At 44.8% G+C, this 23,926-nt stretch overlaps 3 protein-coding genes across 6 annotated transcripts in view; 1 reads left to right on the top strand and 2 right to left on the bottom strand.

Annotated features, from left to right (window-relative positions):
- Positions 1-128: 128 nt before the first annotated feature.
- Positions 129-13,794, bottom strand: DARS2 (aspartyl-tRNA synthetase 2, mitochondrial). 2 transcript variants are annotated; one of them, XR_004498425.1, is made up of 17 exons: positions 13,583-13,794; positions 12,536-12,635; positions 11,714-11,780; positions 11,345-11,446; positions 10,171-10,266; positions 9,397-9,520; positions 8,733-8,779; positions 7,931-8,037; positions 7,071-7,140; positions 6,328-6,507; positions 5,851-5,958; positions 4,652-4,714; positions 4,328-4,480; positions 3,344-3,562; positions 2,343-2,515; positions 2,055-2,130; positions 129-1,040 (listed from the first exon to the last, which is right to left on the bottom strand). XR_004498425.1 is itself a non-coding variant. In XM_015636236.3 (17 exons), the coding sequence occupies exons 1-17, from the start codon at positions 13,644-13,646 to the stop codon at positions 853-855; spliced, it is 1,875 nt and encodes a 624-aa protein (XP_015491722.1). In that variant the 5' UTR covers positions 13,647-13,791; the 3' UTR covers positions 129-852. The 2 variants fall into 2 exon arrangements, 1 of the variants encoding a protein (XP_015491722.1); XM_015636236.3 differs by having other exon boundaries at positions 2,343-2,453; positions 13,583-13,791.
- Positions 13,714-17,785, top strand: CENPL (centromere protein L). Its single transcript, XM_015636240.3, has 4 exons — positions 13,714-14,006; positions 14,117-14,368; positions 15,301-15,843; positions 16,736-17,785. Exons 1-4 carry the CDS (start codon positions 13,785-13,787, stop codon positions 16,805-16,807), a joined length of 1,089 nt encoding a protein of 362 aa, XP_015491726.1. The 5' UTR covers positions 13,714-13,784; the 3' UTR covers positions 16,808-17,785.
- Positions 17,786-18,584: 799 nt separating this feature from the next.
- The window catches only part of KLHL20 (kelch like family member 20), a 24,040-nt gene continuing 18,698 nt past the window's right edge, over positions 18,585-23,926 (bottom strand). For 2 of the 3 annotated variants that reach the window (XM_015636238.2, XM_015636237.1), the window contains 3 exons: positions 22,312-22,418; positions 20,937-21,017; positions 18,585-20,851 (listed from right to left, as the gene is read on the bottom strand). In XM_015636238.2, coding sequence (XP_015491724.1) covers positions 20,821-20,851; positions 20,937-21,017; positions 22,312-22,418 — 219 coding nt within the window. In that variant the 3' untranslated portion in view covers positions 18,585-20,820. Of the gene's footprint in view, positions 21,018-22,311; positions 22,419-23,926 lie in introns of all 3 variants that reach the window. The other variant, XM_015636239.2, reaches the window with a different exon arrangement.

The following is a 23,926-nucleotide window of genomic DNA, read 5'->3' as shown; positions in this document are numbered from 1 at the left end:
ACAGAAGACTGGGAACTGTGCTGTGCTTCCAGGGATTTCTTGATGTCTCCTGGAGGGAGCAGGGGTCACAAAGCCAAACAGGCAGCTTGCTGTTGCAGAGAAAGCCCAAAGCTACACTCAGGCAAAACCACATTGCCAGGTAAACTTTATTTATAAACATACAAACTCCTGAATGATTGTGCTGAAAGCACCAGGACCACAGGCCCCAAAGACAGATCAACACCTCTTTGACGAGTATTACAAGGATAACTGTTGCAAACATCATCGATGCTTCTCTCCCTCTCCTCTGAAGGGAAAACACAGCTGAGCATGACCTCCCAGTGGCAAAGTTCTGCATGATCTGGTATCCTCCAACAGGAGACAAATTGCTGGCTGCACTGAAGTTTGGCTGTGCAGTGTCCAGAGCTCCTAGTCCAGCACATTTTTATTGTCACAGTGCTCAGCTGACATGATTTAATGAGGATCATGATTTAATTCCTGCCAGGGAAGATGGCTATCTCCTCCAGATGGGAGGAGGAATACTTTACAAGGGACATGTAAAAATTGAGGGTTGGGAAAAACCAGATCCTGTCTTCCCTCCAAATGTGACACCCTAAAGCAAACAGTCTCAAAATGCTGTGCTAAAATTATGTTCTTTTCTATTGCTTTTTTGCATGTCCTTCCCAAAGGTGAATTCCCATCAGGAAGACCCCTTATCTACTTCCCACTCCATCCTGAAACTGCCACAATACAGTGGAGTTGGACTGTCCCCCACCCTGCCACAACAGCTGATATTTTCTGAACCGAATCCCAGCCTTTAGAAGCTGTAACCACCTCTGGTTGATCAGATCAGCTTACATCACTGGCGTGAAGTCAGTTTTTCTTTGCCTCTTTTTCTTCAAGAGGCCAGGAAACCTGAATGTGATATGGCTCTAGTTCTTCTGGAGTGACATAGTCTGGAGCATTGCCCATCAGGTCTCGTCCCCTGAAGGATTTTGGAAAGGCAATGACGTCCCGGATACTTGGAGCGTCAACAATGAGAGAGATCAGCCTGTCAAGTCCTACAAGCAGAAAACAAATCGGTGAAACACTTGAGTTATGGCTCTGTATTACCTCCCCTGAGTCAGAAAAATCAGAAAGATTGAGGAGGTAATATCACTGAGCTTGAAGAAAAGGAGTGAAGCAAGTAAGGGAGAAAAAAAATTAATCTCAGCGGGTAGCAGAGAAACGGATTTGCCTCGAGAGCAGAAGTGTCTACCAAAATAAAGCTTTTCAATATTGCAGGAAGTTCTGTAACACACTAAAGGCTGCAAGACACAGACAGCAAACACAGCATAGCAAAACCTGGGCAGCTGAATGGCAGAACACTGGCAGGGCTCTGCTTTACAGCTCAGAGCTCTGCATCAACCAAGTTTGGAAGGATTACAACCACTGAGAAGAATTCAAGAGGAACAAAAGCCTCTGGGTGACTGGATGGAGGAAAGTCAAACTGGAAGACCACAGGTTAAAATATATTTGGTTTCTGTAGGCTTTTTTATTTTGGTAAGTGTAGGGAGGGTGTTTCTTGGTTGGTTGGGTTTTTCCCTGTTTCTTTAAACCACAAACTTGCACTGTTCTAGGGGATAAATCAAACCCAGACATTTTCTGAATTATTGAGCAAAGCAGGTGAGGAAGAAGGGAAGTGAGAGGCAGAAGAGAGGAAAGATGTGAAACACAAAGTCCCATTGCTGTCCCACACCTCCAGGCAGGCAGCACAGGGATCCTGCTCTGGCTGCACAGGAATGGGAACAAAGCTGACCCAACCCCACTGAGTACAGGATTTGCAGATCAGCAGATATGAACCATCCTTAGAGCCACCAACATCCTTGCTTAAGACCTAAATCCCACTGTGACTCTGGGGAGGAACACCCCAACTTTCTGCTCTTGGTGACCAGACCTCTGTTTCTTTCCACAAACCTACTGCAGAGGTGGAAGCACCAAGGCTCTTCCTAACAACCATGAGCCTTGTTCCTGGGATCTAGTATTAAAAAAAATATCACCAAATACCTGCATCTGTAGTGCTATAGATCACTTACCTAAAGCAATTCCTCCATGAGGTGGTGCTCCAAATTCCAAAGCCTCAATCAGATGGGAAAGCACCTCGGAATCCTCCTGCAAAATTACATTAAGAGGTGTCATTGGACAAGCAATGCTCTTCCTATTAGCACCAAAAGATGAAGGTACAATGAAATCATCCATTGCTCAGGACTAGGAGCTCATCTGAGAAGCACATGAGTGTTTCTTTCAGAATATGTAACTGGTATTTCAATGAATTAGTGCTTTTAAAGCTTCAAGACAGCGTTAGAGGCATCTGTAGGTGTTACCTTCAGCACTTTCTCCAGCACAAAACGCTGCTGCTCTGCACTGTGAATTCTGATGGAGCCACCTCCAACCTCATTGCCATTCAGCACAAGGTCGTAGTGCTGGCTACGGACCTGCAGAGAGACAGGGACAGGCACCTTGCTGAGGCTGGGCCACGGCTGCACCTAAAAACAACCTGCACAGAGACAGCAAGGACACTGGGAATGAAGCCATGGAACTCTGTTCTCTCAGGGGTACACTGCAATTCAGTCCTGCCTCTGACTGATACAGGAGGAGGACAAATCCTTTTCAAAAGTTCATCAAACCTGAAGCAAATGGGATGGGTGAGAATATTAGATTTCTGTTTCATCTAAGCTCTTTTTGCTGGGGCACACATGAATACTTGCTATTTGCAGTAATCAGGAAGCCATTTCTTCAGGACATGTAAAAGATCATAGAATCACACAATGGTTTGGGTTGGGGAGAACTTTGAAGCTCCTCTAGTTTCAACCCTCTGCCATGGACAGGGACACCTTCCACTATCCCAAGATGCCACAAGGCCTGTCCAGCCTGGCCTTGAATACTGCCAGGGATAGGTCAGCCACAGCTGCTCTTGGCAATCTGTGCCAGTTCTTGCAGGGAAGATTTTTTTCCTAATACCAATCTAAGTCTACCCTCTTTCTGTTTAGAATCATTTCCCCTTGTCCTATCACTGCCTGCCCCTGCAAAATGTCCCTCTCCAGTTCTCCTGTAGACACTGGAAGGGGCTCTAATGTTGCTCCTGAGCCTTCTCCAGGCTGAACAACCTTGGCTCCTTCAGCCTTTCCTCATTGCAGAATTGCTCCAAACCCTTTGATCATCTTAGCAGCCTCCTCTGGACTCATTCCAACAGATCTACATCTTCCTTGTGCAGTCAGTCCCATGGAACAACGTCTCTTTCTGCACTAAAGACAGCTGCTGCTTGCCTGGTTTTCCATGGGAGCAGCTGTAAAAGGGCCAGCATGGCAGGCATGAAGTCGGTTACCTTTGTAGGATCAGAATACAGGAGGCTGGCATCTGAAGGGTGAGGGGCAGTGAAGGGGTGATGAGCAGATTCCAGTTCAGTGGGATTCTCGGCCTTGGGAAGGAAAAGGGGGAAATCCACCACCCAGAGGAAGTGAAAGGCTGTGGGATCACGGAGTGCCAGCCCAGCTGCCTCCAGGAGGTCGGCACTCAACAACCGCAGGGCTCCTAAAGCAGAGCACTGCAACAGAGAGGGGAGAGATGAGACAGGACAATTTCATCATCACTCAAACACCAACCAGAGAATGATTGTTCCATAAAGCAAGCACCACAGACAGCACCAGCAGTAATACTTTTGTTGCCTTGAACACTTTTTGCCTCGTATCCTGAAATATATCACCTTCCTGCTGAGGCAGCAGCAGCACCAGGGTTTGACAGAGACCAAGTAAGGAGCTTGAAAGTCCATGTTTTTCCACCTATTTCATCCTCAGAACTTTCTCAGACTAACCTCCAGCTCCACACATGTGGATTAACTGGGGGAGCACATGAAAGATCCACACTTTGCAGACAGAGAAATGAAGGCATAGAAGAGAATACAACAAAATGTTGGCTATTGAGCACAGTGTGACACTTTATAATAAAACAATGTTTGGAAGGCAACATTGGTAGGGATAGAATCTCCCACTATTGCTGCTAATAAGTCATGCACTTATGGGAGACATAATTTTCCAATCTTTTTGATGCTTTAAAAATGAAATTAAGAGAAAAGAAGGCACTGATTTGTTGCAGGGTTTTTATATTTCAGTTACAAGTCATGCCCAGAATTTGACTGGGGACCATAAGAATAATAGGTACATTTCATGCTTTATTTGCTGTTGCCATAGCTGCCGTTCCAGAGAAACAGAAAATTAGATGATGACCTATTTTAATAAGAAAAAGAATCAGACTAAGGTCAGATAACATCAAAACCATCATCAGAAACATTCAGCTCACAGAGCCATCCTACCACTTGCTTGTGTTCTCCAGCTGCCAGCAGCACCACATCATCCTCTTGCATGTCCAGTGCTTGGATAAGCTCTGACCTCTCCTTCTCACCAAGGAACTTGGTAAGCAGAGACTTCAAGCTTCCATCAGGTCTCCGGATGATTTCCATGATTTCCTTGAGAAAGGTAAGGGTATGTTCAGTGCAGTGCTGCCCTCTCTCGCCTTGAAGCATCACATGCTCAGGCTCTGACTCTCAGCCTTTAAAAACTGCTCTCCTGCCTCCCTCTGCCTTTATCACACTTTGTCACTCACACTTCCCAAAGCCTCAGGAGAGTTTCTGTCTCACCTGGTTAAACTGGGATTTTGCAGACTCCTTCAACGACTCCAAGTCTTTATTTGTAAGATACCTCTGGGGAAAGAGCAAGAGAAGACAGCAAAAATCAGCTTGGAAAAGTTGACGAGGTATCAAATCTATGGACTAAGCTGGTTCCAAACTTCTCAATTCTTTTGTTTCAAGTTCTTATGAGGGCTGTGGAACAGGGCAGGGTCCTTAGCACTGGGCTGGGTGTCTGCTCTGAGGGCTCCTTTCAGGAAGAGACCCCTCTAGATCTACATTGTATCTGCTCAGCAGGGTCAGATCACTGCCACCAGCCTGCAGAAAGGAGGCTACACCACCACACTGTGCATGCAGAATACAGAGCTCAGACTGCAGGAAGAACAGAGGAAAAACAATTGGACACTTGCACGCAAATCCATGCAGAAATTGAGGACCTGCATCAAGATCTTGATTTTTTTTCATCAATTCCAGTGTTGAGGGTGGGTCGAGATGACACTTTTGTGTTGCTCAAACACCTCTGTGCCTTGTCATGGGAAGCCACTAACTTGCATCTTGTGCCAAAATGAAAGGAATCCCAAGGGAAACCATGGCCATGAAGCCCTGCTCCTCAAATAAAACTCAGTATTTAGAGGACTTGTTTTTTCCATATTGTCCAAGCTACAAAGATGCCTACAGCCAGAATTAAATCTGTTTCCTTGCCAAAATGCAGGGCTGTGTCAAAAGTCTTCCACGTTTATTGTCAACCTTGGATTTGGTCCATGACATTCTCATTACAAGACATGAATTGTACCCAAAAATGCAGCTGAAGGAAACAGGAGAAGGACACGGAACCACCTGACCCTTCTCTGCCTATCCCAGAGCTGTGCCATGCCAGCCCTGTTTCAATCTCCCATCACAAGGCACAATTAATTATTGAGATGCACATCCAAAAAGTGACAAAAGCAAGGTGAAACCCCAAGAGGGTTCCCTATTCTCAAGGGATCTTGCAGCTCTATTGTTTTCCTTCTCTTCCTATGGATAAAATACTCTTCCTGTTGCCTTATCACTCTAACACCACTCAGCCCAACCTGACATGGATAAAACCAACCCCAAATTCCCTTAAGAACACCAATAATAGCAAGGAACATTTCCATACCAACAAAGGAATTCAAATTGGCATTTTATTTATTCCACATAAACCATAAAGAGGATGTAAGAGCATCACTTACCACTCCCTGAGGGATACAAATGGCTCTGATGGAGCCATGTGGGTAACTGAGGGCACTCTGCACAAAATGAATGTTTGATCCTCGTAAAACATCACTGATATCCATGATCTGACAAAGGAGAGAGCACAGGAAAAACACTGCTGGTAGGAATACAAAGCAAAAGTTCCTGCACCTGTGTCTTAACACTTTCAACACTATTCCCTTTGAGGAGATTTTGCTCCTGAAACAATCAAGATGCATTGCTCCCTACCACTACATCACCTTTAAAATGAAGTTTTATTACAATATACATTTTTCACAGTCAACTGATCAAATCCTCTCTTCTTCAGCAGACTGCAAAAGCAGCAACAATGGGACAGGCACCTTGGGTAAATTACAGCATTCTAAACTCCAGCCAGCCATGAATCCATGATCCCAAGGTTATTAAAACACTGACTGAAAGGAAAAGCTGCGAGTTTCCAATGGGCAAACCCTCACCTTCATCCCAAAGCGAGTGTCAGGTTTATCAGTCCCATACTCAGCCAGTGCCTCCTCATAAGTCATGGAAGGGAAAGGAGTCATAATGGAGCCTCTTTCCTCAGGCCAGGAATATTGCAGGAGGCCCTCTATGAGCCTCTGGATCCCAGCTTGATCTACAAACGACATCTCTATGTCTATCTTAAAACAGAGAACAAAGTGGGGAATTCCACATTAGCTACAGGTTGTGCTTTAACGCTGCTACTTGTGAGTACAAAGCCAGCAAATCGAGAAACAATACACGAAATGACATCACAGCATGACTGCATTAGGCTGGGAATGTGCTCAGGATCACCCTCTAGGCTGATGACTCAGGCAACAGCCTCCTCAGAGAGTGAATGAGGTAAGGATGACAAGGACAGAAGAAGCAGCCTTGAGTGAACCAGGCTAACTCTGCCTGGGATTTCAAGGCTGAGGAATGGGAGTCTGACCTAGCAGGACAGAAGGAGATTGTATCATCACAGTGAAATCACTGCTGCAATGCAATTCCCACTCTGCACCTGGGGCACTGCAGCCAGCCAAGGACAGGAACCACGCAGTCATCCCACAGCAATTTCCAAGGGCTGTGTATGTGAAACACACACCAAACAACTCTGTACCCCCCAAGCAGCACCAGACTAGCACAGATTAAGCCTTCAGAAGGGAGAACAGCTGTGAGCCACTTGGGTTGAGGAGCAGGGAGCAAGGCAGCACAGGCTGGTTACCTGGGTGAATTCAGGCTGCCTGTCAGGCCGTGAACCCTCATCCCGGTAGCAGCGAGCGACTTGGAAGTACCTGCAGTGACACTTTGACTTAGACAACGATTTTAAGTATCCTGAACTGTGGGTATGGAATTGATCATACAAAAAAATAAGGAAAAAAGAACTAAACCAGAGGGAGAGTGCTCTGTTCCCACAGCAGATGATCTTTGTTCCCATCCCTTCAAAGTAAAGGAATTTTGAGTGGAAGCAACTCTATCAGCATCTGTATCCATTTCCATTCCATCTGTATCCATATCTTCCACAAGCACATGGAGACTGCCAGGTGAGCTGTCCCCCCAGGGCAGCACACTCAACTCTTTATTCCACCTTCCACTGCACTCCAGGACTCTCCTAACAGCCATGCAGACCTCTCAGACAAGACCTGGCCTGCACTTCACCGTGTGAACAACTTTCTGTCTTCCTGTCCATCCATTTGATTTGAAGAAGCAAGCCCAATTAAAAGCTTTGCACTTGAGCACCCTGACATGCTTTTCCTTGTCTCAGTCATGCTCAGCTGCCCAGCCTCACCTCAATTAGTTCTGTAGGTTAGTCCTGGAGCAGCTTTTATCACACATTAGATTTTCTGCCCTTCAGGCAGGCTCTGCTTCAGATCAGGTTTGCATTTAACACAGCAGTAAAGATTTCAGCTTTCCAGAAGGATACATTTCATCTGACTATAAAGTCCCAAGTACTTAAGGATCCCTCTTCAAGACACAAATCCTTGGCAGTAAGTTTTTTTGGGGGGAAGATTCTAAAACTTCACAGATAAAGCAATCAAACCCTAGACAGGACACAGAGAGAACAGGAGTCCAAGAAACTCTAACCTGTCCAGTCCTCCAACCATGAGGAGCTGCTTGAACTGCTGAGGGCTCTGTGGCAGAGAGTAGAACTTGCCCGCTTCCCTCGAGGGCACAAGGAATTCTCTGGCTCCCTAGCATCAGAAAGAAAATTTACAGAGTTCAGCAAGTAAGTGGCCCCAATTCCTGACAGAGGAAACACTGGAAATCCAAGAGGAAAGGACCTATTTTTCTCATTATGAAATCCCACTTGTGAGGAAATGGCTGTTTGTACATTACACTTAACACTTGTTAACCAACTTGGTCCAAAATATCCCAAAGGAAAATTCTCTACCTTCTCTGAGAGACTAATGCATAACAGACCATCCAAGACTGGGGTTTAAAGTTAAGAACTCCAGCTTAGCTCCATCAACAATTCCTCAGCTACAGCCCTCTTCTCTCTAACTATTTTTGAGGTGAAAGAAGGGAATGCAAGATCAGAAATTAAATTTACTTGAGTATAACCTCTACAATAACCTACTGGTTAAAAGATAAACGCTGAAAGGACAGTACTTCAAAGTTTTTTGGGTTTATAATCCCAGGATAGACTTGCATTCAATACCTGCTCTACAAGGCAGAAGCTTATTTTGTTTGAAGGCTCAAAATTAAGACACAAGCTATCATCTCTCCCCTTTCTCTCCCACTACTTCTGAAAGGATCTGTGGATGATATTAGAAGTTACACAAGCTGTTATTTAGAAAGGGAAAAGCAATGAAGGCTGAGTGGCAACTGGAAGTGATTCAGCCCTGAGTGTGCAGCTGCAGGAGGCCAAAAAGCATCACATACATACCCCTGGGGTTCTTTTAAACAGAGTTGGAGTTTCTACATCCACGAACCCTGGGGAACAAATACAGAATATGCTGAGAGGAGGGAGAACTAACATGACAGAGTAGCCTACAGTAGGGTTAGTCAGCAAAATAGGTCATCTAGCACACCATGGAGATTCTCCAAAACCAACACACTTTACTACTTCTAATAATTATTGCTCTAATGACAGATCTAAAGGCTCTGAGCTGCTCTGATGTCCTGCCAGAACTGCTGATGACAGAGGACTCCAAACGGGCTGAAAATGTGTTAATTTTCTATCTATTCTGAACCAGGCACTGATTTTCCAAAAAGCACTTTCTGATTTTAGGGGAAGCAAAAGCCCTGAACAAAATCCATCCCTCTGACATGCCTCAACTGGGTGACCAAAAGAGGGCAACCACCTGCAAAGAATCTCTTTTCCTTGGAAACAGCTAATTTGAAACCAGCTTGCAGCATACCAAGAGATTTCAACATTGTTCTTCAGGCCTATCAACATCCCACTAAAGACCACCACAAGCAGACATGTCCTTATTAAGTGGGACCAGCTTGGAGTAGCAAGTTGGTTAGGAATCTCTGCCAGCAATGGAAAAAGCAGGAGGGGGAGCTGAAATGTTTGCTGCACCCTGTCCTGCAAGCAGCTCGCTCACCGTGGAGGTTGCAGAGATACTCGCGCATCCTCATCACCACGCGAGACCTCAGGCGCAGGTTGGACTGCAGCCGGGAGCTGCGCAGGTCCAGGTACCGATACTGCATCCGCAGGGCCTCTGACTTCTGGGGAGGAGAGAGAATCGGGATGAAGAGACAAAATCCAAATTGCATGTCCAGTGAAGGTGCTCCTAAAGCCACAGGGGAAAAGGGAGAAGCTAAAAAGGGATGGTGCTGGACTGTCACAGCACGCCCGTTACCCACAGCCTACACAAACATGGCAATCACTTGGAACAAAAAAACAAACTGCCCACAAAAGTTTTGGTTGCCCTGTCCCTGGAAGTGTTCCAGGCCAGGCTGGATGAAACTCTGAGCAACCTGGTACAGTGGGTGGTATCCCTACCCATGGCAGGGGGTTTGAAACAAGATGATCTTTAAGGTTCCTTCCAACCCAAATCATTCTGTGATTCCATGAGTTAAATAAACAGCCTCGTTTCACACTCAAAAAACCCAGAAACACCATTTCTTTCACTCTTTCCTTTACCATCAGTTCTTCCAAAAATATGGAATCATTCAAGCCCTGTTTCCTGCTTAGCTCTAACTGGAAATAAATCCTCCCAGCAAACAAACAACATCCCTGTTTTGAATACCATCATTCCTCCAAAGTGAATTGGGGAGAACCAGCTTCATCTCTCAGATGTTTTGCCATCACCATGGGTAAATTCCAAATTTAATGAAAAACCACCACTTTGATAAGAAAAGAAAAACACAGACACCTTGATAAAATCCTTGATTTCAAAAGGCAGCTTCTTGCAGGAGTTTAGGATCTCTGCAGTCTCTGCCTTCACTTCAATATCCCCTGTTGGCATTTTCTAGAACAAAAAGGCAAGAAAAAAGTTAAACTCAAAACAGTAGGACAAAGGTATTTCATAGATGCTCAAAGGGAAAAAAAAAAGAAGCAATGATCACAATGATTACTCTCCCTGCCTTCTAACACATTGTGTAAGTCAGAGAGCTTCTCCCAAGGACAGATTTCTCCCAGATTTCCCTTCTGTTCAGGGAAACACAAGTCACCAAAGATGGCAGCTTCTTTCCCAGTAGCATAATGGTCTCTAAACACATTAGCCACAGCAAAACCACACAGTGTAGGTTTCAGTGAACGTGAGCAGAATCAGCCCTTAATAGGAGTCAAAAAAGGCAAATTATGAGGAACTTCTCAGAACTTCCAGTTCTAAACACCAGTTCTCAGAACTGGTCTTCTTTTGATTCTATCCCAAGGGAGGGCAGGCAGCTCCCCTCACGTAGCACTGAGGCACAGCAAAGTTCACTTGATCCTGCAGGACTCTTGCTATTTACCAGGGGAAAGAACACACAACCTTCCCACAAAATGAGAAATGAATGAAAGAAATAAAGGCATTGCTTAAAACCTGGATTTTAAGTGGACATCTACAAGATGGAGCAAAAAGGAATTATGATCATAAATGCCAGTTATATGTACAATCCTGAAAGATCAATCTGCAGCTGATTACAATGACAGCTGAGGAATGCAGAACATGAAAAAATTATTCAACCTCTGTTTCCTAAACAAGGAGACCAGCAAAATCAATAAACAGGTCACCATGTGCTGTGGAACCCAAAATGACAATATTTATTCTCAGGCAAAAGAAATTCCCACCACACATTCAAAGCCTGGAAAAGCCAGGATTATCCTTGCAAAGGGCTGGGATCAAATTTAATTTGTGGGTGCCTGTAATGTGCTTTGAGATTCTCCTGTTACCTGACAGAGCACTTATTTCACCTTACACTATCTGAGGATAGGCTGTCACACAACCAGAGCCCATGGCAATGTTCTGACATGGAGCCCACCATCATCCCACCATCATCCCACCAGCCAGGGTTGTTTCCTTCAAGGAATAAAAGCCCTGAGAGCCTTCCCCACCCCATCCTCACCGGATTCTCCTGCCCCAGGGGCCGAGGGGACACTGTCCCTGTCACTCTCACCACAGACTCCACCGGGGCGTTGGACAGGAGCTCCTTCACGTGGGAATGTGCCTGCAGGGAGAGGACAGAGCCTCACAGAAATTCAAAGAACAGGACAAAGACACTGTGGCCAAGCACCTCAATACAAAATCACTCTTAAGGCAGGGGAAACAGCACTGATGCTCATGTTGCAGTGCCAGGTCAGGGCTCTCAAGACACTTCAATCGACTTATGAGTCAAAGCATTCAGTTTAACAAAGCCCTTCCTTCTCTCTGGGGCTGCTGAATCCAAGCTGCCAAAGGAAAAATAAAAACACAGACTCGTTTTGGTAGCACTTACCTCATCCTGAGGAATGATGACCTGGGTCAGTCCCTGGAAATCCCTCAAAACGAGAAACAGGCCTTGTCTGATCCATGAAAAGCACAAAAGGAAGAACATTTTTTTCACTGATTTAGTATTTTCTGCTTTTTAAAGCATATAGCAACTGGCTACACTTTCAGTACCCTGCAACTCATCCCAAAGCACTTCCAAGTACTGAATTACAGGCACCTTTCCCACACCTGAACCTAACCTGAACAATTTATTTCACTTTGTGGCCAGCCTCAGACAACATACAAATAACCAGGAGAGGCAGGATTTTAACTTGAGCTTTCATGCACACAGAGCAGGGATTCTGGACACATGAATTTTCCTACTGGGAAACATCATCCAGCTAAAATCAATTAAATGAGCAATGAAACTAAAGTTCACGTGGAATAAAAACAACAACAACAAGATCTAATCATAAGTCAAAAAGGGGAACACTTGTCCCATAAAAAGTTCCACATGAACAACCCACACTGCCCAGACCCAGAACCATAAATCTTGATTTCTTCAAGCTGCAGCAGGGACAGCTGCCACTGTGCTTTATCCATAAAAAAAACCTGTCCAATGGGACATGCTGTGGTGCCTTTAAAAACAAGATCACCACAATCACATTACAATAACCCTAACTCCTTTTCCTGGGTCTCCATCCACAACTGCTCAATGATGAGCTGCTCAGGACCTCCTAAAATCAAAATCCCCATGCAGACCACCACTGGAGAGCAATGCTGGATGGAACACAGCTTAGGCTGGACCTGGCAAATAATTATCTCCATTTTCACCATGGTTTGCACTTACCTTTGATATTGAACCCATCCATACAGGGTCACCTTCTGTCCCACATGAGCAGAACGCAGCTCTCCACACGTGTTGGTCCGAGTGACGAAACTGTTGAAGTCTTAAATTTAAAAAAAATTAAAATTAATATAAATATATAAATATATAAATATATAAATATATAAATATATAAATATATAAATATATAAATAAAAACTTCTCATGGCTTTTGCATACGAGACAGAATAAATAATAGTTTTCTCTCCCAATACAACCTACGCATACATAGAGAAGTTATTGGTATCTAGATCTGCACTAAGGTACTATGTCATAGACATGAAATGAAGCCAGTCTAGATGTATTTTAAACAGGGATTAATTATGTTTCTCAGTTAAACCTTCATAAAGATACTGGAACGCAGCTTTGATACGAAGTGTTGCCCTGCAAATTTTGGGAGCAAGAGATGCAAAAGCCACAGATCTGAGGGATGCTGACAATTCCACATTTAAAACTAGAATCATAGCATAGTTCTGGCTTCAAGGACCTTAAAGCTCATTTCATCCCATGCCCCTGCCGTGAGCAGTCCTGCCACTGCAGTTCCCGGTGGTGACACGGCAGAATAAGCCTTAACAAACCAAAAATTAAACACACACAGAGGAATCCACCATGCAGGTGTAAAATTAACTGTGACTGCCTGAAACAACTGGGAAAAGGCCTGAACCACGGGTACAGAAAGCTTTGCACAGACCTCCGTGTGCCTGTAATCATGGCCTAAGTTATAGAACCAAGCACACCATCTACAGAATGTGCAAGAGGTTCAGCTTGCAAGGAGAAGCCTGAAGGATACCGCTACCTGGACACATAAAGATAATTTTATGAGCCTATCTCACTACCTTCATCACAGCCTTTAGAATTAAAAGAAATTTAGACATGGCACTTAATAAAGTGATAGAGGGAAAATAATTTGCCGCAAGCGTGATATTATTCGACTGTGTGGACTACCCTGACCTATACCCGGGAGAAAAGGAACCCAGATCTCGAGGGGATGAGAACACTGCTCCTCCTCACCTGGAGCCGCGGCGGCAGCGCCCGCCCGGTGCAGCGCCCGCACCAGCAGCCGGGGAAACGCCATCCCGCAGCCGCCCCTCAGCCAAAAACACGGGAGGAGCGACACAGACCTGCGAGAAACTGAAAACCAACAGTTCCGGAGGGGAGAAAGAGGAAAAACCACCTCAGTCACCTCCTTCCCTCACGGGCGGCCGCCCCCAAGATGGCGGAGGGGCGCGCCCCCGCGCGGGGGCCGACGGGAAGGAAGTTCGAACGGCGCCGGCGGGCCCAGGCGGCCATGGCGGAGGAGGCGGCCGAGGACGCTGCGGTGCGGACCCTGCCCAGCCTCAGGCGGCTCTCCCGGGCTCTGCCCTTCGGACGGACCCACAGCCGCCTCGGCACCAGCCCCAGCGGCCGCCTCATCGCGCCGGCGCTGTGCTCTCAGGTACGGCGGGGCCGGCGCCCCGCTGTCTCCTCCCTGCCCCCTCAGCCGCGCTGTCGCCGCGCGGGAAGAGCGGGCTTGAAGCTTATTCCTTTGAATCTGCTTGCACCTAGGAAAGCGTCGATGCGCAGAAAATAGCGTTCCTGCTGCGAAAAGCCTGGACGCTGTACAGCGTGACGCCCCTGTTCCGCTTCCATCGCGCCCGCCTCACGGAGTACGCGCGGCTCCTCAGCGCCTTCATCGCCGCCGAGAAGAGGAAGGGGCTGGCGGTGGAGGTGGGCGTCGAGCTGGACATCAAGGTGGCCCTGACCAGCCTTGCCGACCTCAGGGGCAGCGAGCTGGACCAGGCTGCCCTCCTGGTGCAGGTGAGGGGGCTGGTTTTGCTGCGGTGAGATGCTGTGTGTTGAGAGAAAACCCCGAAATTAAACCCTAGCTGTGTGGAGTAACTGCTGGAGTATCCGCTGTGATTTAGTGGAACTGAATCGTGTCTGGTTTTAACTGGAACGGAATATTTATAGTTCTAAGCTGTGTGGAGGTTTAGGTTGGACATTAGGAAGAGTTTCTTCACAGAAAGGATGATTTGACATTGGAACTGGCTGCTTTGGGAGAAGGTGGAGTCACCTTTCCCTAAGGAAAGGCTGGATGTGACGCTGTAAAAACCCTGGTCTAATGACAGGACAGTGTTTGGTCACAGGCTGGACTTGATGACCTCAGAGGTCTTTTTCAGCCTAATTGATTCTGTGATCCCTTAAGCAATGCATTCAGTTTGAGTTCAACTTCTTAACAGCATCAGAGTTTGACTATACAGAGCAATCTCTGATGTTTTAGTTCAGCAGTCAATTTACTGCCAGGACTTGGATGGATTATTTATCTTCCTGGATAAAGCTGGCATAATCCCATTTCCTGGCCAGAGCTCAGGTCTAATTAATATTTCTGAAAGGTTTTGCTACTGAAATATCAAGTTCATTGTGGCAGTGGTTGTAGGATGTACCATAGGAGTTGAGCAGCATAAACTCGAATCTCAGGACTGAAAAGTTTTAACTTTTTAACTGAAATTTAAAAGTGCTTTTTCTGCTGTTTTCAACAGAATTGCATTCAACTCTTAGGGATGTAATGGATAGACTAAATAACTGTATTTGTTTGACAGAAAACAGCATTGCATGCAAGATCCTAGGGAAAAAACCCCACTTCTACCAAACACTTAAAACTTTTAAATCAAAAATCTATTTTTAGCTGACAAAAAAAAAAAAGCCCTACTTGCTCTGCAGCATTGAAATGCTTCTTCTCCCCATCCCAGCTCTCTTCAAGGTCACAAACTTCCTCCAGGAACTCTGAAGACAAGCTGGTGTGGTCAGGCTGGTTCTGCTCCATGTTTGGAGATGACTTTTCCGAGAATGTGCTGGAGGACTTCACCTGCCTGCCCCTGTTCCTGAGCCACGGGGCCGAGAGCTACACAACCTTGGTTGGAAGCTGGTTCCAGAAGACTTTTGACTGCTGTTTCCGCCGCCTGGCCATCAGCCCCCTGAACCTCAGCTGGATGGTGGCCATGTGGGCTGGCTGCAAGCTGGACAGAGCTGCCTCTGCCGTGGAACTCGTCTTCTCCGTGCCCTGCCTGTCCCAGCCCCTGGATATTTCATATGCCATCCACCCAGAGGATGCCAAAGCTCTGTGGGACACGGTGCAAAAAACACCAGGAGAGATCACCCAGGAGGAGGTGGATGTGTTCATGGACTGCCTTTATGCCCACTTCCACAGGCACTTCAAGATCCATTTGTCAGCTACAAAGCTGGTGAAGGTTTCCACAGCAGTTGCCTCGGCACACTGTGATGGGATTGTAAAGGTGAGGCCACAAGGAGCAGGCTGTCCTAATGCTGGCCAATAAAATACCTGAAGGTTTCATGTTTATTTTGCATAATTTCCTACAAGGAATTGTTAAACCCTCAGCTTTTACTAGTCATACTTACCTCTGGACTTGGGGCAGCTGCCAATACAGAATTTTACTACTGTGTTACAGCAGAAGCTACTTGCCTGGGGCCAGAAATAGCTGTATTAGCTGTAGTATGTTAATATAAAATATAGGGAAAGTTTATATAAAAATATATATATATAAAAAGTTTATATAAAAAGGAAAGTTTCTTAGGCCATAAAAAAGGTCTTTTGGACACAAAGAGATCCCAAACTAAAAAAGTGCACTAACTTTCTAGTATTGTAGTTATTAAGACACAGGCAGAAGACTCCTTCACTTGTAACCCTTTTCATAAAGGTGCTGGTCTTTCTACAGAGGTATCTCTAATATCCTTCAAACCATGGACCATTAATCCTTCAAGCAATACAGTGTTTTATTCTGAGTTAGAGAACAGTTTGTGTAAATGCAGTTTTTAAATTTACCCTATGATGAGCAGTACATTGCTTGTTTTTATCTGTAATAGCTTAAAACTATCTGAAACAACTTTCTCTGTTGCAGGTAAGTACACAGTGATATCTCAGGCTTTCTGAAGGGTGCTCTTGTGGAATGTGTGTTGTGTAAATTCAGTTATGGCTTTTCATAATGGGATAGAGTTCAAGACATATATATTCATTATGGGAAAAGTGTAAGTACCTGAAAAGCAACAACAGAGCAGCTGAATAAACACACAGAACACTTGGTAGTTTCCTTCCAACCAGGGCTTCAGGGTGTGGGAATCTGGCAACTGCAATTGCTGCTTTGACAGGCTTTTTTCTCTTTCTTGCAGATTCTACACAGCCAATACCTGCCTGGAGTGCTGATGCTACTGACTGAACTCGCAATCTCTCAGATACAGTGAGAGCCATTTCAGTAGCTCTTCATACTAAAGAGGCTTTCTGTTTGGACAGTCTGTGCTGAGAAACCACCAGGAAATTCACTCCTGCAGCATCTTCTTGCCTCTCATTCTGGCTGTCTGCAGTTGGACTGTAACAACAGCACTTGGCTGTGTAACTCCATGCTGTGCACAGCAAACTCAAGCAGACATTTGGCCCTGAACAAGGGTTGCAATGCAGACTTGTGACAGCCTCCTGAGCAGCTTTTTTTTCTCAGTCATTTCATTTATGTGCAGATATCAGCTCAGAGACAAACACTGCAAATTCTTGATGCAACTTGCTGACAGGTATTTATTTCTGTGCTTCAAAGTTAGTTTTCACTGGACAGCCTAAGCTACACAGGCCTTGGCTAAACTGTGACTACTCTTGGGTTAGTCTCTGCTAGAAAAGGATTCTGCTCTAGAATCCAGGGCAGAAATATCCAGGTTTCTAACTCCCTTTTTAGCTTGTTAAGGATACTTGGTAATGGTGATAATGTTCATGTACGTTCTAGTTGGGCATGAGATTGGACACAAGGCACTTGTCAGCCTGTTGGTCCTCCCAGGCAAGTTAATAGATAGGAAAGTGAGGTGTGGATAAGCTTGACAGTTACTAGGCTTTGTTGTGATGTTTGTCATCTTGGATGTAATCCTGTAGGCCAGAGAGCTCTCAGGGTTAGAGCTGTGTGCTAGAATTTGATGTTGGAACCCTCGCTTCTGGAACAGGTAAGAGTTCAGATGGACAGTGCTCAGTGTCTGGCTAGACATTTAAAGAGCACAAAACAGCACCAGCTAAGATGTTTTGTAATACAGTTATAAATAAAATAACTTCCATCTTTTGTCTTAAGGAAAGACCACCTGTGCCTAATTCAATATCTCCTTGCATGGAGCTTATATCCAACTGTAGCTTACCTGACTGAGCCACCACTTGTTACTTAATAAATGCTTTTGTAAGCAGCAACATTCCAACTCTAGTTTCTTGCTCCTCACTTGTGCAGCATCTCTAGGAGCTGATTTGTGTCCTATGACCTTCTCCTAAATAGGGATGCAAGTTTCCTCTCTTTTCCCAGTGTAAAACTGCCTAACATGACATAACTGCATGCCTAGTTTCTAACCTATTTCCAGAATTAAACAAAGAAACATGCACTTGGATTTCAGATTCTTTACTAGTTGAAGATGGATCATTTTTGCATGTTAAGGTTGAAGTCTGTGGTAACTCTTACCCTGGTAACGAGCAGCTAAGTGATCTTCTGAAGGTTTTGGCAGCTCAGCAGCTACTTTAACTATCACTTCTGGTGCTTTAGTTTCCTTTTCTGAAGTATTTCAAAGGTTGCTATCTGGAGTCAGAAGAGCACTGGGCAAAGGAATACAAAGTCTGGAAATAATTGGCCCCTTTATTTGGTTTGAAAATAGGAATGTTACTCCCAGGGCTAAGTTTTAAAACTAATGCTCAGCTCTTTCCAACAAATTTGCATAAATAATCTCTAAAAACCTAAATTTTCATTGCTTTTTTTAACCTCTTCCTTGTGTTGTTGTTGATAAATACAGTTAAGTGAGCAGAGAGAAGATTTAGCCAGATAGCACAGATGCTTCCTTCCAGAAAAAGCTGGTTCTGAGTGATGTGAAGGGTAACAATAAGCAGCAGAGTTTTAAGCCTCTTTTATTGGGATTTATCTGGAAAAAAAACCCCTCCAGCATCTTTGTCCACATAAACCACAGAAAAACACCCTCCCACTGCTTTCACCCCAAGGAACAAACCAAGAACGGCGTAGAAGAAATTTATTAAGATAGCACTATTTATACAAGTTACTCATGCTAGAAAAAAGCATAAATGATACATGTAAACATTTGTTTACAGAATACTTGTTTTCCTTGTAAAGGTGCAAATGATTTTCATATGTAAACACAAGAATACCGACCTTTAGGGGGAAAAGGGTTTTAAAAAAAGTTTTAATGTCCCATTTATGACTGTAGTGTATTTTTTACTATATTCAAGCACATTAAAATCTGAGTTACATGAATCAAACAAAGAAGTTAAAGAACTTAAGATGTCAGCACTGCTTTTTTCATCTCAAGAATTTACAGGTCTCTTTTTTTCAAAATCAAATTTAGTAAGGTCCACAGTTAGATCAGGTGCAAAAGGTCATTCTTCCACACTCAATAGAAATTACAGTACAAACAGAACTGTTGAGTCTTGAGTTCTTCCCTGCTCTCCCCCCACCCCTGGGTGACTCCACAGTTATTCACAGTGCCAGCAAACAGCCCTTCCCCTCCAAACTGAAATGAGCCTCACACTTTTCCCTGCTCTAACCATACACGGGCAAAGTGCACAAAAACCACTCAAAGAGAGGGCACCATCCGTCATGGTCAGGAATTCTACAGACACAGACAAGAGGGCAGCTGAGGTGAGGCTGGGCTGAGCATTTTTTCAGCAGGAAGGAGCTGGCTGTGGGTCTGCCCTTCCAGCGAGAACACAAGAAGTGGGTGTCAAAATTAACAGATGACACCTGCACCCTGCTTCAGTCAAGAACTGATATCGAGCAGGCAACAGGAGGAAAAAGGCTTTTAGAAGTGAGTTAGAACTGGCTGGATTTAGGTTCTATCAGTGGTTGCAGGAGAAAGTATCCGTGTGGGTGTAGCCTAACTATATTCCACACCCATCTTGCATTATTCCTGATGAACTGTTAATGTTTGTAACAGCTGTGAGCTGGGTGCAGTGTTCTCCCAGCCTTCACAAAGTTACAACTACACCCAGCCTAAGGGGGGGGTCATCTCTGCCAATGAGCCATCAAGGACTTCCCAAAATATCCTAGGACTCATAGGATTCCGTCATTCCATTGGGAAACTCCCCACCCTGGAGGAGGGACTGAACATTCCAGCCTAGATTTTAAGGGTCTGTGATCTGGGAGGTTGGGACTTGGACACAACCACCACCACTGGACATCCAGAGAAGGACCAGGACCAGCACTTTTAACAAGACCTCATCCATCACTCTGGGGGGCTGCAAGCACTGTTTAACTGGTACTGGTTTTAAGCCAGTCTTTCTGTATTCATTGCATTTATTGTAATCTTTCTATTGAACTGGAACTCTGACTTGAAATCTCTCACAGGGTATTTGTGTGGGGTTAATTCCTCTCACTGGTTCACCTTCAAACCAGCACGGGTTCACATACAGGAGAGAGGAGAGAAAAGCTGAACTTTTGCACAATAAAAAGGCTTTGTTTGAAATCCTTCTCCTCTCACCCTTCTGGGGTACTTCACTGACTCAGTCGAGTGATGAGAGTTCCAGTTCTGAAAAGATACTCAGAGCACCCATCCTCACAGCTCTCCTGTCCTCTAAGAGACCCCAAATCATACCACAAGGGTTGGAACCACAGTAGCTGGCAGGACACAGCCCTGCCTAAACCACCAGCTGGTCGAAATGCAAGTCACACATATACATATATATATATACATATATAAAATACATATATATATATATATATATGCACACACAGAGATGTATATAAAGAGCTGGAATCATCACTGTGAGCGATACAAAGAAAATACATGATACAAATCAAATGAAAAAATAAATATACTCTGTGCACAGAAAAGCTTCTGTGCAAAGGTGGCACCTTGCAGGTCAAGTACTTTTTTTTTTGAAGCTCTCTGTAAATAAGGCAAAAGCAATGTTTTCTGTATCACTTTTTCTCTTTCACCCACCAAACATCTGCCATATCCACTGCTCCCACAGCAGGAGGGAAAGCAGGAATCCCTCCTCCTGGCCAGACTCCCAGTACAGAGTGTAGGCTCTACATCAGCATCCTTTACGCTACAATAACTGTTACAGTTTGGTTTATTCAAAAAATGTAGAACTATTTAGAAAAAATACGGACATAAGCAACACTTCTACTTTTGTCCAGTGGTTCCCTGGAGTCTGACAACGTGGTCTCCCGCTGGGCACACTCTCACAGAAGTCAATTTTTATAATTCCATAGAAAGAGTTCACCGGCAAAGAGTTACATTGGATCTAGACCGTGCATACTAGAGCTGCAAAGAGGTCCAGTGTCAACAAGTCTCTTCAGTTTTTTCTAGGAATGAGAAGGCAGGGGACTCCCTCCCTCTGGAAGCTTACCATATATGAGATTCACAGTGTGTCATTTTGATAACCCCCACGCCTCCGCCCAGCCGCCGGTAGTTCATCCCGCCGTACAACCTGCGGAGACAAAATTCCATTCACACGCTGGCTCACATCCTCCATGGGATCACCAACCCTTGGGAGCTGCCATGGGGAAGGCTGAACTGTGTTACCATCATTAATGTCTGCTTAAAGTGGGCTGTGAAGAAGAAGTGGTTGTGGGGCACGCATCTTTCACACTTCAAAAGTAAACAGCTGTACTTGCTCGTGCCCTTCTCTCTCAGAACAGCAACTGCTGCTTGTTTTGACACCAAATTTCTGTCAAATAAATACTTCCTGCTCCCTGTCTGGTAATGTGCAAGACAGAAGAACTCTGTAGGCTGCAGCTGACCTTAGGCTATGTTTTGGGTAACACAGGACTAGGCTTAGTCCTCACAATTCAACTAATTTAATTTATATTTCTAAACCCTGACATTCAGCTGATGCAACCAAGATATAACACATCCCAAGCACCATCTGTTGACTGCAATGGTGTCTGCATTTCATTGGGATATCAGATCCCTACACACTCCAGCTGCATATCCCCTCTGTGCCACTGGAGTCTGCTGGCAGGAACAGGAGAAGCAAGTTCTCCCAACAGCTTTGTTAAAGCCAAATTGCATCAGAATCGTTTCTCAGTCTAGCTGCACAAATAAAAAATATCCTTGAGATAGAAAAGAAAGGGAAGACCACAGAAGCTGGTCACCCACATTGAGTTCAGTGAAGAAAAAAAAAACACAAGCTAGTAATACCTTGAATAATCTCCCAAACTGTGTGAATGCCTGCCAGGCAGTAACTCCTAACTCTGGACTGTCACAGGGAGTAGCTGAAACCATTCCACTAAGGAATCTGATGTATGTACTACTCTCTCCTCAACAGTTCAAAAGATCCTTATATATAAAGGGTTAATTTTGATCAACAATTTCATATTATTTGTCTCAGCTTGGACATTCTTCCAGTGGCTGAATCTTGCTGATTTAAAAGGGAATAACATCATGTGCTTGAAGTGTTTCAGCTCCTTCAAAAGGATTCAGAAATCACTGCCTCAGCTTGAAAGCAAGAAATGAACAGGCCAAATTCTACATGGTGGCTGTGAGCTCCTTTTGCTAAGGACAAGCTCAGGGAAGCAGGAGAGACTCAGCCCAGAATGAAAAGAAGGGGAAAACTGGGATATTTTGTGATTCTTTCTTGCAAGGCAAGAAACCAAAATGGGAGCATTGTGATGGTTCTACCCCACTCAAGTTCTCTGCTATGGTGTGTACCACATCCCTAATTTGCCTGGGACAGCTCCAGCTGGATTTCACTGTCTGACTGTCACCCAAATTCAAGTTACCTCCACGTGTTAGCATCTGGATCAAACACCTCAATGGTCTTCAGGTACGTTGTGCCATCAAAGCCCCCCACTGCCATCAGCTGTCCATTCACCACGGCCAGGCCAACCTGCAAAACAGCCAACAAACAACAGCTACTTAGCTGGGATGTCCTGAAATGAAGGGTTAAAATGAAAATATTAATAGAACTATTTAATAACCATGTTTGGTTAGTCTGCAGGAGAGGGTTGGGTTTTTTTTTCCTTTAGGCACAAATAGAATACCCTAAAAAATGAGACATTGAAAGTTAAATGTGTATCTCAGAACAGAGAATCTCTCAAAGAAAAAGCAAAAGGTTTCCTTTATTGTCAGATACAAGAAGTAGAACCATCTGAATGATGATAAATACATGAGAATACAAACCTTTTTCATAAAAAAATTACATTCTGGACTGAAATTCTTCCCCAAGCAGAATATCTACCAGCCCACAACACTTGGTTAAAGTAGCAGAACCACAGGTAAGCCCCTGATCCCAGACCTCTCAGATTGGGGCTTGGACCATCTGTAAGCACCTTGACCTCCAGACTTTCTATTTAGTCTTTCTGCAGAAGCACAAAATCACTGAAACATCAAAAACATGATCACTTCCAGTGGAAAATGTGGAGTGTAACAGAGAAAAGAGAAGGTACACACTGCAAAATGGTCCCCTGTTTTGGCTTTGAGGGCAGGTGTTTAGCAGTTTCCATGGAAAGCAAAAACAGAAGCAGCTGATAAAAAGTCAATGTCTAATGAGAAACTAAAGTGGACAGTGTTGGACAGCTCACTCTGTGCATGGAGAACAGAAATGAATATGTGCTCTCTGCCTCCAAAACCAGTGGTTGCTCAAACTGTGATTCATCCTTGCCTCACCAGACACTGGAACACTAACACACAGACAGCACTAACCCTCTCTTCACTACATAATCCAATATCTAATTATAAACATTCACATCATTTGCATCTCCCCAACCACGATGGCTGCAGAAAACACTGCAGTAATGCATTGTTCACAAGAAAGCACCACCATCAGCAGCTGATGCTGTCACAGGATTCAGTCAGGAGAGGCAACAGCCTCAGTGAAGGGCCAGGAACCCTGTTCCCACACACGCCTCCAGGCAAGGAGAGTCTGCTGGGAATATGTATCTAAACACGTGCTAACCCAATTTCCCAGCGTTTTCCTCTGAGCAAGTGGGTGTTTTCACCTCCTTATTCATCCAGAGAGATCCAGGTACTAATTTGATAGCGTCCTTCAGTGGTATCTCATACCAAATACAGCTATGTCACCTATAAGCTCCTCTGCTTCAAGCTTAGTTGACCACATATAAGGGCCCAAAAATATTTAAAAACACCCTCAAATGACTCATTTCCCCATCCTAAACAGCTGTTTGTGGGGTGACTTGGCTATCTCTTCACCCTGTAGTCTTGCTAGAGAGCTTTTCTGCAAACCTCTTCCCTCAAAGGAAAGAGGTGAAGATGCAGAGGAAGCAGGAGAGCCTCGTGAGAAGGCTGACACTTTTTTTTGACATAATTGTGTGCCCTCCCCACAAGCAGAGTGACAATGACACCCTGCCCTGTGCCCTCCCCACAAGCAGAGTGACA

This window comes from Parus major, chromosome 8, assembly GCF_001522545.3.
Source record: "Parus major isolate Abel chromosome 8, Parus_major1.1, whole genome shotgun sequence".
NCBI lineage: Eukaryota > Metazoa > Chordata > Aves > Passeriformes > Paridae > Parus > Parus major.
This window is presented reverse-complemented; position numbering and strand designations above follow the sequence as displayed.